Source organism: Embiotoca jacksoni, unplaced genomic scaffold (genome assembly GCF_022577435.1).
Source record: "Embiotoca jacksoni isolate LCO1_2020_lvr unplaced genomic scaffold, fEmbJac1.0.p SCAF_88, whole genome shotgun sequence".
Taxonomy (NCBI): Eukaryota; Metazoa; Chordata; class Actinopteri; family Embiotocidae; genus Embiotoca; species Embiotoca jacksoni.
In genome coordinates, this window is record NW_027185445.1 from 699,433 (window position 1) to 716,017 (window position 16,585).

The 16,585-nt window shown below is 44.5% G+C and overlaps 1 protein-coding gene across 3 annotated transcripts in view; it reads left to right on the plus strand.

Annotated features, from left to right (window-relative positions):
* The window catches only part of LOC138192512 (cadherin-18-like), a 123,152-nt gene that overhangs the window by 98 nt on the left and 106,469 nt on the right, over positions 1-16,585 (plus strand). Inside the window, exons 2-3 of one of the 3 annotated variants that reach the window (XM_069139952.1) lie at positions 7,554-7,727; positions 9,110-10,520. In XM_069139952.1, the coding sequence (XP_068996053.1) occupies positions 9,612-10,520 (909 nt within the window). In that variant the 5' untranslated portion in view covers positions 7,554-7,727; positions 9,110-9,611. Of the gene's footprint in view, positions 1-925; positions 982-7,553; positions 7,728-9,109; positions 10,521-16,585 lie in introns of those variants that run through there. The other 2 variants (XM_069139953.1, XM_069139950.1) reach the window with 2 other exon arrangements.

Here is a 16,585-nt window from a genome sequence, read left to right on the forward strand (position 1 = left end):
TCCTCCTTCATCCTTCTCTCCTCCTCCTTCATCCTCCTCTCCTCTTTCATCCTCTCCTCCTCCTTCATCCTCCTCTCCTCATTCATCCTTCTTTCTTTGCTGCTGATGAAATACTGTTCAGCTGCTGTTGCTACACTGTGAGTACTTGTGTCTTTGTGTTTGTGGAGGTGAAGAAAAAGCCGCTGCTTTTGGCTGAGAGAATATTTATATGACTGCACATATGTTCACAGTTACCACACACACACACACACACACACACACACACACACACACACACACACACACACACACACACACCATATCAGTCGGTGTGTTGAGGGTTGGACTCCAGGCAGAGCGAAGCTTAAAGGAAATCATTTGTGATCAATTCTCTACAGTCTGCATCAGAGCAGATCTCTGACAGAGTAAATCTGGAAACTTTTCTCCAAGACACATATAAGTCAAACGTATAAATCTGTCTGGAGAGGAAGGTTTGTGTTTTCATGTGGAAATGCTGCCAGTTCAGATCCTGTGAGAAGTTTTTCAGAGCTGACCAGTTAACGTGGTCATCGCCATCTGCTGGTTCCTTTGCCTCCATCTTTGGCTTCTGTCTGTGGTGTTTGTCTGGTCATAAAGAACTGTTCCTCCCTGAGAACTAAGTTCTCAGGGAGGAACAGTTCTTTATGGTTCTTCAGACATAAAACTGTGGTATCTACTCATTTATTCTTTTGTATAAATCCAGCCTTTATTTCTGGATTCCTCCATCTGATTTCTAACAGTAGTCAGTGCCTCAGAGCAGAGCTTTATTTCTAGTTTCATCTTCAGTAGTTAATCCAACTATGTTCTTTATCCTGATCATTTCAGTGCAGCGTTCACAGATCTGACTGCACTGATGTCTGTCTGGAAGACAAACATCTTGTTTTCATTCGTCTTTCATTCTGTCCGTGTGACGTTTCCATCGCTGACACGTAACACACCTCCGTGCTCATGGCAGCATTTCATGTGAGTTAATCTTGTACATCACAGATATCTGTGTAGTCCTGAAAATGAGATAGAGCTGAAGAAGTTTAAAGTTTTCTAATAAATACATTCCTGGTCCCCAGAGGGAGATCCTGCTCATCTCTGCATACAGATGCATAATATCTGTTACTGTTACATTTTTACATTTGAGCATGTGCAGTTATTTTTTATGTGTAATCAGGAAATATGTTATTAGTTTATATTAATTTTTACAGATTTCTAAAGGTCTCATGTTGTATTAAATCGTATGTCCTTTTTGAAATATAGTTCCCACATTACATTACATTTCATTTATCTGACTCTTTTATCCAAAGCGACTTACAATAAGTTCATTTCAACCATGAGGGTACAAAACCAGAACAACAAGAATCAAGAAAATATAATTTCTTCAAGAAAGCCAAACTACAAAGTTCTATCAGTAAGTTCTATTTTAAGATACTAAAGTTCTACTGTTCAAGGTAAAGGAGGAAGAGATGTGTTTTTAGTTTGTGGTGGAAGATGTTCAGAGTTTCTGCTGTCCTGATGTCGGTGGAGCTCATTCTACCATTTAGGAGCCAGGACAGAGGAGGAGGAGGAGGAGGAGGAGGAGGACGAGGAGGACGAGGAGGATGAGAAGGAGGAGGAGGAGAAGGAGGAGAAGGAGGAGGAGCGGAGTGAACGGGCTGGGATGTAAGGTTGGACCATGTCCTGGATGTAGACTGGACCCGATCTGTTCACAGCATGAACATGAATATGTGACAGAATCAAAACACAGGTGCAGTTGGAGCCGGAGGAGCAGGTGGAGAGAACCTGTTCTCTGATGGTTGAAGCAAGAAGACCTAAAAACAAACTACTTCTCTATGAAGGAACCTATTAAAACTCTGTGCAGGAATAAAAGTACACAGAGACTCTGAACTCATCCTCTGTAACATGAACTGAAAGGAAACTGCAACTCAGTGATGAAGAGCTTTGATTGGAATCAGATCTGATGACTATAAGCGTTGTGTGACGTAATATGATCAGGATTATTACTGTTGTTGTGTTTCATATTTACTGTGGCATCATTGGTTAGATGAAGTCTGTGGGACATTATGTGGGTTTTCTGTAGTCCACCGTCAGACACCGTCAGACACACACACACACACACACACACACACACACACACACACACACACACACACACACACACACACACACACACACACACACACACACGGGTGAAAGAGGTGTGTTATAATAATCCCTTATCTATGGTTAATGTCCAGCAGCAGAGAAAAGATCACATCTCACGTTACTTTCTGTTGTTAATCAGCTGTTGATCCTTCAGTCATCTAGAAACGTTTTCGTTGAATGAGTTAAAAAACATCAGCAGCTCAGTCAGATCATTTCACCTCGTAGAACACTTTGAACAGAGAGATCACGTCTGCAATAACAAAGAAGATATTTTAGGTCAATCAAAATAATCTTCAAAGTTAACCTTGGTAACCTGACCTGAATCCAAGTCTGAGTATCAGGATTAACGCTAACAAGTGTGAGAGTGTGTGAGTGTGAGTTTGTGAGTTTGTGAGTTTGTGGGTGTGAGCATGGGCGTGGGTGAGTCTGAGTGTGGGTGTGGGTGTGAGTGTGTGTGTGAGTGTGAGTCTGAGGGTGAGTGAGTCTGAGTGTGAGTCTGAGGGTGAGTGTGATTGTGGGTGTGAGTGTGGGTGTGAGTGTTAGTGTGAGTGTGAGTCTGGGTGTGAGAGTGGGTGTGAGTCCGAGTGTGGGTGTGAGTGTTAGTGTGAGTGTGAGTCTGGGGGTGAGAGTGGGTGTGGGTGTGAGTCTGAGTGTGGGTGTGAGGGTGAGTGAGTCTGAGTGTGGGTGTGAGTGTGAGTGTGGGTGTGAGTGTGGGTGTGAGTGTGAGTGTGAGTGTGGGTGAGTCTGAGTGTGGGTGTGAGTGTGAGTGTGGGTGAGTCTGAGTGTGTGTGTGAGTGTGAGTCTGAGTGTGGGTGTGAGTGTGGGTGTGGGCGTGAGTCTGAGGGTGAGTGTGGGTTTGAGTGTGAGTGTGAGTGTGAGTGAGTCTGAGTGTGGGTGTGAGTGTGGGTGTGGGCGTGAGTCTAAGACAGCGGTTCTGGACAGTTGAACTTCTTTCTGCACAATCAGTTGAACTTAACGTGACATCGCTGCAGAAGTTCTCACATTATAGATTTGTGGGAATCAATGAAACTAACTGAGATCCCATCGTGACATTCAGAGCCTGCAGTCCTGTTTTCAACCGGCTGGTTTACATGGAATTCATTTATTGACCTGCATGTAAAGAGTCTCTCAGGTTACAGGTGTCTGTGGACTCATCCATTGACTGGAGGGACATCTCTTAGCATGTTTATAAATCTATAGTGTAGTTTGAACTTTGAGCGATGTTGAAAGTCAAAGAAGAAATTATTAGATTGAATCGGATGTTAACGTATTAACATTATTATTAATTACTAATATTTACCCTGCTTCAGATATCTTCCTCCTTGCATTAGGTGACTCTCATGGTGCCCCATCTTGGACTGACAGTTCGTACTTGGGGTTTGATTTACTGAATGTCTGCATGTGTAAAATCACGTGCAAACTCCACATTACCCACACCCGGGTTCTGAATGTGTCGCTGTCCCAGGTCCTGAATGTGTCGTTGTCCCGGGTCCTGAATGTGTCGCTGTCCCAGGTCCTGAATGTGTCGTTGTCCCGGGTCCTGAATGTGTCGCTGTCCCAGGTCCTGAATGTGTCGTTGTCCCGGGTCCTGAATGTGTTGCTGTCCCAGGTCCTGAATGTGTCGCTGTCCCGGGTCCTGAATGTGTCGCTGTCCCGGGTCCTGAAAGTGTCGCTGTCACTTCCTGAATGTGTCGCTGTCCCAGGTTCTGAATGTGTTGCTGTCCCGGGTCCTGAATGTGTCCCGCAGAATTCACAGGTAGCTTCATCAGGTTCACGAGACCTCCAGGAACTCAATGAAACATCAGCTGCTCATCACAGAAAGATCTGGACCTGCTGATCTCTGTTTGTTAGAAGATCTCATCCACCGTCCTCCTCTTTTATTTACCCACATTTTATTATGAAGACTTTTTTTCTCCTTTTTGTTTTTCCCACATTGACTTTCTTGCTGATGATCTCCTATAAAGCGTTTTGCTCTTGTTATTTTTATATTTCTTAATTTCAATGGGATCAGATTTCCTTTTTCTTTTGCGGTCGCTCTGTTTTCCATTGCTGGAATCACTTTAACTCACAAACCCTCATTTAAATACAGAGATTTGCACCTGATTTCAATGAAGCAGTTACTCAGTAAATCACCCACAAAACAGGTGCAAAATAAATGTGCAAACTTTTGGAAAAAGCACGCAATTTACTTCCTTTATTTGAGATCTTAGTAAATCAGGCCCTGAGAGTATTATCATGGGAGTGATGAGTGATCGGTGAGTGTGTGGATCCGTGTTGTGAATGGATGTCATGTGTATGAATATGAAGTGGTGAACATATTGCAGTTGTACCCAGGACGTTTTACCAGCCAGCAGGTGTTGAGGTTGTCGGTGTGAGAGTGTGTTCTGCCTGTGACAGCAGTAGCAAGGCATCAGTGGTCCCTGGAGGTCTCTGACGTGTGGACAACCTGCAGCCATGTTCCCTTGAGCAAGGCATCTGCCTGACTGGTCTGTCTCAGACTCCCCCTGAGCTCCTGCTAGCTCCATTGAGTGCTTCCACGTGGTTCTGACTCCCTCACGTCAGATGGTGCTCAGTGTTCACTGCAGCATCAGAATTTCAGACCCGCCTGCTGACCCAGTAGACGTCCCGTCAGACACACAGCTGCTGCTCCTCTGCAGACTATTAGGAGGAGTTGAACTGCTGCAGAGAAAATCTACTCCAACTAGAGCTACAGTGAAATATGAAGAGAGCATCTCAGATCCATCCGTCCATCCATCCAGCCGTCTCTCCATCCCGTCGGCCTCCTCCAGGTCTCCATGCCGACAGGACACAGAGCTTCACATTCAGATCCAGACACATGGAAACATGTGCTACAACGCTCCATTTACCGTCAACGTCAAGCATGAAACACATTCTGTTCGTAGTGATTTCTGTTGCTACAGTCGGATGTAACCCGAGGACTCTTCAGAGGAGGCGTAAAAATGTAGGAGACAGTGTTGGAGGGAGATTGTGCTCTGCTGGATGATGATATGAATCCACTTATTAAACCAGAGAACACATTTAGATTTACAGCAGCAGAAGATTTCACACAGGAACACACTTCATGTTGAATGAAGGTCAAATCAGATGTTCTGAGGTTTTACTCACCGGTTCTGAACCCGGTTCTCCATGAAGCTGGACCCACACAGAGGAGCAGCTTTGGGATCCAGTTCACAACCTTTGACTGAGTTATAGGTCGGAGGCTGGTCAGAACCAGATCCTGTTGTGTCGAGCAAATGAATATTGATGATAAGTAATGAGAGCGAGCTGAGTGGGACACGTCACCGACCCAGAGATGATTATTATTAATATAGAACCCAGTGAAGGTGTAGAAGATGTATGAATGATGATGACAGGTTTCCTTCTGGAATAACAACAGCTGCGTCAGCTTGTAGCTCGATCTGCGTTTTATTTCAACAATTAAACTTTATTTCTAGCTGCAGAGTGTGTAAACCCTACACACACACACACACACACACACACACACACACACACACACACACACACACACACACACACACACACACACACACGCAGGCAGTTGAAGGAGATGTCTGGGATGTTCTGAAGACCCGGTTGATCACAGTCAGATGTCCGGTCCCTGAGCCGCCCATTCAGTGGAGTGTGTGTTCCTGTTTCTGGAGAGACTCGTCTGCTGTGTGTGTATTGATTATTAGAAAGGTAGAAATGTTTTAAATCTGTCAGTATATGTCCATTGACTCCCACAGAATTAAAGCCTTAGAAAACAGCTGAGTCTCTGCTGACAGCAGGTCAGGTGGTTTTCTTGTTCCCTAATGAGCAGGTGGTATCAGTACTGATGCTCCCCATCCAACCTGATGGAGCTGGAGATGTCCTGCAAAGAAGAACGGGAGAAACTGCCCAAGAATAGGAGCCAAGCTTGTAGCATCATACTCAAAAAGACTTGAGGCTGTAATTTCTGCCAAAGGTGCTTCAACAAAGTATTGAGCAAAGGCTGTGAATACTTATGTACCTGTTATATTTTCGTTCTTTATTTTTAATAGATTTGCAAAAATTTGAAACAAACTTTTTTCACATTATCATTATGGGATATTGTGTGTAGAATTTTGAGGAAAAAATGAATTTAATCCATTTTGGAATAAGGCTGTAACATAACAAAATGTGTAAAAAGTGAAGCGCTATGAATACTTTCCGGATGCACTGCATGAACAATGCACCAGTGAACGTAGTGCAGAATAAGACTGCCAGCAAGTAATCATGATGATGTGGCACGTAATGCCTGTGGAGATGTTATATAAGAAAGGGAACGCATTCAGCATGCTTGTTGGACGATACTTTTAGGCAGAAATGTAGAAGGGACAGAAACTCCACCGGACGGTTTCAGGTTTAAGTTAAAACTGTGGTCACATCAAATGAATTATGTGGTTTGTTTTACTAAGTAACTGTTCTAGTTTTTCATGTTCTTTCTCATTTTAACTTAATAATCTGTGGACATGAAGTACTCGTGGCTTCTTCTCTTAATTGGAGCTCATTAGATCCTTGAAGGTTGAAATGAAACTGAACTGTTCATATCAGTTATGTAATGGCAGTAATGCAGCAGTGTGCAATCAGGTCTGACAGAATATATAAAGATGTATTATCTTTGAGGGTTAATGTGGTCACCGGCTGCTCAACAGATATAAACTCATGTTTTAACCCTCCTGTTGTCCTCGGGTCAAAATGACCCGCAGCCGTGTTCAACCAAGTTCCATTTTATTTCTATATTTTTATATTTTTTTGGGATCATTGGTCATCATTCTTTAAAGAAACCCTCACAGCCTCCTTGTCACTAATGATCCCACAAAATCTGAAAATAAAATAGAACTTGGTCGAACACAGCTGCGGGTCATTTTGACCTTATGACAACGGGAGGGTTCATCTGCAATGTAGAAAAAAATAAAAATAAAGAAAAAACATTGAATGAGAAGGTGTGTCCAAACTTTTGACCCAAGGACAACACGAGGGTTAATATTTTATATAGTTCCAATTCATTGATATGTTTAACATTTACACAATGAACACATTCATCAGATATAGGAGCGATTTCTGTGTTAGCTGTTGTTGTATCATTGAAGGAGAACTTGATGGAGAGGAATCAGTTTTAAGGACTGGTTTTCTGGGCCTCGAGGTATCATTCATATTATTTATCCTACAGGATAACAGTTACACAAGTAGGAAATTAAATTTGCAATCCAAACTCCAACATCCATTTTTAGATGAAAGTGGAAATCAAATTTAGTGTACTTGTGGGAGAGAACTAAAACCAGGTGATTTTAAAAATGATTTCTCCCATATTCCATATCCACATTAAGTTGGCACCGTCAGTATATTAAGTGTTTCACCTCCTGCATGTTGTGATATTGTAGATGAAGTTGCTGCAGCTGGAGGGTGAAATCATCTATCTATACAAAGAAATCCTGCAGTCTTCACGACATCCTGCTGACGAGGACAGAAAATACACAACAGACCAAGCAGCAGCAGCCTGCAGTCGTCCAACACGCTCTTCTGTTGAAACCTTTGTTGGCTGCTCTTCTTCACAAGTATGCTTTTCTTCTAAAATATACTAATTTGTTCACTGTAACAACACAAAGAATGAAACGGATATGGAGGACCAGAAGATCCAGTAAACAAACAGGAATGTAATCCTAATGGTTGAATTGATTGACAGACTGTGATATTAGTTTGACCGGCGTGTGTGTAGTTTAATGACCAGCTTAGAGACAGCTGGGGTAGGAAGCAGGAAGTCCAACAGGATGCACAGCGTGATGACTGCAATGAGCAGAATACTAATCTCTCACTTGGTTTTGGTGCCTCCATCTCATAATAATGTAAAATGGTTTTGTGCTGTCTTCTCCTTCTTTAAAGGCTGTATTACAGTGATTGATGTAATTTTATTAACTCATCACTTTTAGTTTTCTATTATGTCACTTTACCCAGTTTGTCATTTTAGCCACATTACTGATGTGTGGCGTGCATCTTCCTCCCACGGGTGGGTTCTCCCAGCACGAACGACAATAGTCGGCTGAATTCTGGTCTCCAAGGTGTTTATTTCCACCACATACATGCACACTTTCTGTGTATTGGTCTGTCTCGTAGCCACCCTGCTACTCCGTGTCCTCTCTCGTGTCTGGTGTCCTGCTGCTCCCTTTTATCAAGCCAGAGAGGGACAATCAGGGATCAGTTTCAGCTGAGAATTAACCCTCTCCCAGGAATCGTTCCCTGAGCCACGGCCCCAATCAGTCCCTCCTGCAGCTGAGCCAAACCACACCCCGCCACCACAATTAGTTATCAACAATCTCTTTGTGGAAAGCACTAACAGTCCACCCCACGATATAGTCATTGATATTTGATATAGAGGTATTTGGTGAAGAATATGGTGATATTAGATATTGTGATCGATGGCTGCAAGTTGATTTATTTGAACGAGCCTGTGATGAGTCATTAAAATCCACCTGAACGCTGCTTCAATGGAAGGAAACGACTTGGACCTTCGTACAGAGGAGTTATTCTGATCGATGACTGATCTGCTTTAGTTTCTCTGATGACTTAAAGCTACTGCATGCATGGACGTCACCTTTGGATGGAAAAATCCAAAGAAACCCATGATCCTCTTTACAATTAGGAAGTGGTGATGTGAAATGAATGGGCTTAAGATGAATGGACAACCTGCTCTTTAATCAGAGCTCAACTGTGAATCCTGGTCTGATTTGACAGAACGGTTTTAGGAGCTCATTAATTTAAAGCAACATTGCTGAGTTGTACAGTTTCTTGACATTAACCGTCTATAAATAACAGATTTTTAGAGGCGTTTCTGAAGACACTGTAAATTAGTGCTTTGTTTTGTATGTTCTTCACAGTTTATTGGCGCTTTTAAAAGTTTAAGAAAAAGAAAAGACGTTTATTTCCACCTTGTCTCTTTCAGGACGTGCAGACCTTCGATGAGCTCCGGTCTGATCAGCTGTTCACTTCCTGCTGTCAACATGAAGAAAAAGGACTTCGGCTTTCAACCATAATAGATATTATGTGTTAATGTAGCACACGTTTGCTATGGACTTTATTACAATTATATGGATTACTTGTACCTACTCGCATGTTATTTCCCGGTCTGAATTTCCTTGAATAATCCTGAATGGTGGGACAATGTTGGATGGAAGGAAACCAGCACATCCTGAGGACAATCGAATGTTCACACAGCGTTAAACACAGTCAACTACATTATGGAGTTCTTCTTGATATTTCCGAGGAATCTATACAAAGTTCTTCTCTGCCCGGCACCATGTGGACCATCCAGGCCGCCCTGCAATGTGAGGAGGACTGCACACGTGTGTGTTTGAGTGTGTGTTGGTGTCTTTGTGCATGCCCGTGCTGGCAGCACACAGTGGAGGTGAGCGAGAAACACATTTCCACACTGTTCTTTCTTTACAATGAGAGTTCCAGCCACTGTGGCTGCCGTCTCCCGTCTCGGTCCTCTGCTGGTCCTCCTATGTGTCGTCTCCCACAGTTGTCATGGGACCCAGGTCAGTCTGAGCCCTCCTGTTATCCCCAACCCGAGGGTCCAGTCTCAGCCTGACCCGACCCCGATCCCCAGCACCAGTCCAAACAAACTGATGTCTCCACTGACACTGGGCCAGCTGCCGAGCACCAGCCAGAACCTCCGGGGCAGGTCTCAGTTAAAGGCTCAGCTGGACACTGAACCCCATCTTACAGACAAGCACAAGTCTAACACCAACGCTCCACCGGCGGACTCCCGACCTGCATCGGGCTCAAACACCAGACAGAGGCTGCAGCATGCTGAGAGTTCTGATTCTAGGCAAGGGTCCAAATCAAACTATAACCAGACTGCAAGAAATACCTTAAACAGTCCCAAACAACCTTCAAAGATGAGGACCAGAATGGATCAAAGATCCAGGTCTGGATGGCTGACACAGTCAAAGCCCAGGGCGGTCCCCAGCTCTAAGGCTGTGACCGGGCCGAAGAGCAAATCCGAGTCAAGCCCAAACACTAAACTATCCTCACTGTACGGTCCGATTGAAAGGGTTAACTCATCCGGCCCCATGAACCCCCGGAACTTCTCCAACGCGAGCCCGGCTTCACTGTCCAATCCTAAAACCCAGTCCAAACTCAGACCTTCTTCACAAAAAAATACTAACACCAGAACCGACTCCAGGATCTCCGGCCCGAACTCCAGGACATCCATCAGAGCCCAGAGGAACCAGACAAAGCTGTTGGACATGGACAAGGATTCACACCATCGGCCCAAAAGAGGCTGGATCTGGAATCAGTTCTTTGTTCTGGAGGAACATATTGGACCAGAACCACAATACGTCGGGAAGGTAGGAAAGATATTTTCATGTTCTGTTTCAGGAGCTGCTCTTTGTTTCGTGAAACCTGTTTTTTCTTTCTAAGCATTTGTTGAAAACAGAACACTTAATACCAAGAAGTGCTGACATTTCCTGAACTCACTTTTCATGTCTTCTTCAACTAATTACTAAGTTTCAATTATTAACAAAACTGCTGCAGCCTCTTACACACTAATGCATGTTAATGCTTCAGGGAGTACATTTATTTTCTGTTATGATTTTAAAAGTATTTCAACTGACGGAGTAGCAGCACGCAAAGCTGTCTGTCACTGGACATTCTTGGTACCACCACTAGCAGGCAGTCATTTCACAACTCAAGCTAAACAACAGAAACTTTCTGAGTGAACATTACAGACCCATGAAAATCAGCTTCGTCCACATATTTGTGTATGTATTAATGTATTATAATGTGTGTGTACATACACATTATAATACATTAATAATAAAAACCTTCATTTAAAAACTGCATTTTGTGTTTACTTGTGTTATCTTTGACTAATATTTAAATTTGTTTGATGATCTGAAACATTTAAGTGTGACAGACATGCAAAAAAATAAGAAATCAGGAAGGAGGCAAACACTTTTTCACACCACTGTATATATATATATATATATATATATATATATACAGTACCAGTCAAAAGTTTGGGCACAGCTTCTCATTCAATGTTTTTTTCTTTATTTTAATTTGTTTCTACATTTTGATTAATATTGAAGACATCCAAACTATGAAGGAACACATGGAATTATGTGGTAAACAAAAAAATGCTCAACAAACCAGAATATGTTTTATATTTTACATTTTTCAAAGTAGCCACCTTTTGCTTTGATGACAGCTTTGCACACTCTTAGGATTCTCTCAATCAGCTCCATGAGGTGTTCACCTGGAATGGTTTTCCAACAGTCTTGAAGGAGTTCCCAGAGGTGCTGAGCTCTCGTTGGCTGCTTTGCCTTCACTCTGCGGTCCAACTCATCCCAGACCGTCTCATTGGGTTTAGGTCGGTGATTGTGGAGGCCAGGTCATCTGACGCAGCACTCATCACTCTCCTTCTTGGTCAAACAGCCCTTCCACAGCCTGGAGGTGTGTTTGGGGTCGTTGTCCTGTTGAAATACAAATGCTGGTCCCACTAAGCTCAAACCAGATGGGATGGCATGTCGCTGCAGAATGCTGTGGGAGCCATGCTGGTTAAGTATGCCTTGAATTTTGAATAAATCACCAACAGTGTCTCTGAGCTGCTCAGAGAAGTTTTAACCTCCACAGGCTGCCACATGTCACATCACTGAGTTAACATGTGCTGATGCACTGAATCATTCAGTGTTTGTAGCAGCAGTCTGAATACTGAGTGCAAACAGCTGATTCTGACCAGCAGCAGCACACAGAAATAACCAGGTTACCTTCCTCAGGTCGGCTGTGGTGGAAATGAAAAACCTTGTTACTGTAGATGTCGTTGGGGATTAGAGAAACCTGATGGCACAGAAAGAGATAGTTCCTGGCAGGGACAGTTTCTGTCCTTCCAAATGGCTCCCTACCAGTCTGCATGTGTGTGACAGGGACCACAGACAGGAAGTAGCAGCAGACAGGAAATAGCAGCAGAGAGGATGGGTGGAAGCAAAGATAATTTGTTCCTCTATTTCCATTAATTTCAGTCAAAGTTCCTCCAAAACAAAAACGAACACACTGGAGCTCCCAAAGGCCCAAATTAGTCTCCTGCACTGCACATCTGAACTTGTTGCATTCAGTTGGGACGAACATTTTTGCTACTGTGTGTGTGTGAGAAACCTGAATGAAAGAATGAAACCTGACTGAATGAATGAATGAATGAATGAAACCTGACTGAATAAATTAATGAATGAAACCTGAGTATGTGTGAGAGAGTGTGAGTGCACGAGAGTGTGTGAGTGTGTGTGAGAGAGTGTGTGTGTGTGTGTGTGTGTGTGAGAGAGTGTGTGACAGAGTGTGTATGAGAGTATGTGTGCGAGAGTGTGAGTGTGTGTGAGAGTGTGTGTGAGTGTGAGTGTGTGAGAGTGTGCGAGTGTGTGTGAGAGTGTGTGAGAGAGTGTGAGTGTTGTACCATATGGTTGGCTGACTGTAGTTTGAGACAACACACAGCCCACATGGAGATGGACTGAGGCGTCCTCTCTGAGTCGGTGTTTCTGACTGCTCTGACAGCTGTGCTGAGTTTCCTCTCAGACGACGCCTCGCCTTCTATTGATTGCTCTCAGCATAACAACAGGCACGGCACGCATTTTGAAAACGTTGTGTACACGCACACTGTGAGTGTGCTGACGTTGACTGATGGGCTTTTGTGCTTAGAGGAGGGAGATGGAAAAGCTCAGGTGAAGCAAGGTGAGTCAGTAGCAGGAGCAGGAGTGTGGAGCTGAGAGGAGAGCTGAGGCACAAATAAAAATTAGAACTGAGAATTCAAGGAGGGAACACAGAGGAGAGCTGGGAGGAAGGACGACATCACATCCACACTGAGGTGAAATATGACACCAGCCTTTAATATAGAAGGTGTCGTCTTCATCTTCAGTGGGTCCACAAACGCAGCCTGTAAAAGTTAACATGAATATTTCCTGTTGTCAACAAACAAACCTTCAACCTGTTCAGTTGTTCAGAATGTCTCCCTGAAGGTAACTACAGCTGACAAGATCTGAACAGGATCAGAAACAGGATCATTAGCAGGATCAGAAACAGGATCATTAACAGAATCTGAACAGGATCAGAAACAGGATCAGAAACTGGATCTGAACAGGATCAGTAACTGGATCTGAACAGGATCAGAAACCGGATCTGAACAGGATCAGAAACTGGATCTGAACAGGATCAGAAACCGGATCAGAAACCTGGATCAGAAACTGGATCTGAATAGGATAAGAAACAGGATCAGAAACTGGATCTGAACAGGATGATCACTCCAGCAGCGGGTCCGTTTTCAGCTCTTGCGCTATGAAGGTCGGACCATCTGCTGGGATATGAGACCTCTGACCCGGATGTTGTGATGAACATGGAGGGAGGATTAGACCTCCCTGTCTCTGAGTGCTGGGTTCCTTCTCAGAACCCTCTTCTATGATTGGTCAGGATGTAGCCGTTGACCCGGTGGTCATTGTAAGTCATCTGTTGTAGAACTGGATGGTGGCGATGATGCTGCGTGGTCTTTTAGTCTCCGGAGGTTTTGGGATGCGGTGCGGCCGATCCTCCGTCATGTTCTTCCCCATGTAACTCTGTTATTATCTTCCTTCCTCTTCACTCTCCAGTCAAACTATCTGGATTTCCCCTCCAGCATCCTTCCAAGTCATCATTCTTAACTAGAAGCCTTTCGTTGAACTTCTCCTCTGTCAGACTCGTGGTCTGAACCGTGTTCCTCTGCAGCACCATTCTTCAGCTCACTGTAATCTGATTACTCATGAGAGGCTCTAGTTTGTCATCAAGCAGGTTGAATCTCTAATTGATTGATTGGATACCTTTTCCATATGCACAGTAATTCTTCCTCCAAACCAGACACCCAACCTGCAGCCGTGTCACAGAGTTTAATGTGTTCAGTCTTGCGTGTGTCAGGCATGTTTGCAGTTTGTTTTGGGGATTAGTTTAGAAGTAATTGTTGCAGAACACCACAAATTTCTTCAGAAAGGTTTTAGGATTTGACAGCACAATTCATAAAATAGAGCTTTGACCACTGAGCTGGTTAATAGAGTAAATGAGTATCCACTTCCCTGGTAGATGACAGCGATATGAAGGATGTAATTCTACCCGAGCTTCATCCCCTCCATCACTGCACCCGACTGTTTCCAGCCTGAACACTGTTTGTGCAAGGAACGAGAAACATCCTGAGGAAAGAAGGAGTGGAAGCACAAAGAGGAGAGGAGTGTTGGAGGATAATGAGAGGCTGGCAGAGAGAGAGAGAGGGGATGAAAGCAGGAGAGGAAGATGAAAATGAGAGCAGAGGAAGGTGATGTGAGGTAAAGAGAGGAAGAGGCTGATGAAAGGAGAGGGCTGCAGAGAGGCAGGACGTGGAGAGAGATTAAATGAAAGAAGAAAGTTGTGTCCAAAGATTCCTGCAGGGTTGAACATTAGACACTTTTCCTATGAATCCTGACACTCTGCTCTGTAATCACAGCTTTCTGAAGTGGTGCTTCACCGCTCCTCATCCTCCCTTTCACACTAGTTCACGGTATGCTTCTTCACGACCTCGGCTCCTGTGCACAATCCACTCGGATGCTTTTTCATTGAAAAGCAGAATCCATCTGCAGACGTCCGAGAATCTTAGTTTCGGAATTGATCTCAGCCCACACAGACACGCCTGAAGACTCAGGTCTCATGACCGCTGAATATAATGCATGTCAATCAACAATGTACATGTCAACCAACACTGGACATGTTACCAACACTGGACATGTCAACCAACACTGGACATGTTACCAACACTGGACATGTCAAACAACACTGGACATGTCAACCAACACTGGAAATGTTACCAACACTGGACATGTTGCCAACACTGGACATGTTGCCAACACTGGACATGTCAAACAACACTGGGCAATGTCAACCAACACTGGACATGTCAACCAACACTGGACATGTTACCAACACTGGACATGTCAAACAACACTGGACATGTCAACCAACACTGGAAATGTTACCAACACTGGACATGTTGCCAACACTGGACATGTCAAACAACACTGGACATGTCAAACAACACTGGGCAATGTCAACCAACACTGGACATGTTACCAACATTGGACATGTCAACCAACACTGGACATGTCAACCAACACTGGAAATGTTACCAACACTGGACATGTCAAACAACACTGGACATGTCAACCAACACTGGGCAATGTCAACCAACACTGGACATGTTACCAACATTGGACATGTCAACCAACACTGGACATGTTACCAACACTGGACATGTCAACCAAGATGCTAAGCTTGCTAAGATGCCGCCGTGCTAGCGGCAGCCTGTTACAGCAGCTTCCCCCGAGTGTGTTTTATTTTAAGTATTTTTCTTTCTTTCTTCTCTCTTCGGAGTTGTTGTTTTCTTTTCTTCACGTGTGTTAAGTTAACGGTCCGTAATGGACCGTAATTTTTCCACGTTTCTGGATGGGGGCATTGTTATTGTTTACTCTCGTGATCAGCTAATCACACTGAGTAGACCTCTACTGCTGCTGCCCGGAGCGAGGCCTGAAATCCCGGACGAACTTCGGAGAAGACGTCGGGGTTACAGAGCTGGAGCTAAGCTGAAGGCGAAGAGGAGGAAATATAAACCAGCGGTACCGGAGCTCTTAATGGGGAACGTGAGGTCGTTGGCCAACAAGACGGATGAGCTCGGCGCTGGTAAAGACCCAGAGGGAGTACCGGGAGTGCAGCATCATGTGTTTCACCGAGACATGGCTGCACTCACATCTCCCGGACCACAGCGCGGCCGTACCGGCTTCAGGACTGTTCAGGGGGGACGGAGACGTTGTTCGGAGCGGCAAGAAGAAAGGTGGAGGGATTGCAGTCTATGTGAACGAGAGGTGGTGTAATCCCGACCACGTGTGTGTGAAGGAACGTTTCTGTAGCCCGGACATTGAACTGCTAGCCGTGGGGATGCGCCCTTACTATTTGCCGAGGGAGTTCACGTCCGCCATTGTTATCACTGTGTACGTTCCTCCATCAGCTGACGTAGAGGCAGCAGTGGACACCATCAACTCCACTGTGGCTAAACTGCAGACTCAGCATCCCGGTGCATTTTTGTTAGTTACTGGAGACTTTAACCAGTCTGGATAAAGTACTGCCAACTTTGCACCAGTATGTGAACTGCCCCACCCGGAACAATAAAACTCTGGACCTACTGGATGCTAATGCCATGGATGCATACAGTACTACTGCCCTTCCCCCCCTTGGTAGATCAGACCACAACCTGGTCCTGCTGACACCAAAGTATGTTCCCCTGGTGCAGAGGCAGCCTGTGACCACCAGGACTGTGAGGAGGTGGACACAGGAGGCTAAAGACGCCCTGCAGGACTGCTTTGAGTCCACGGACTGGAAT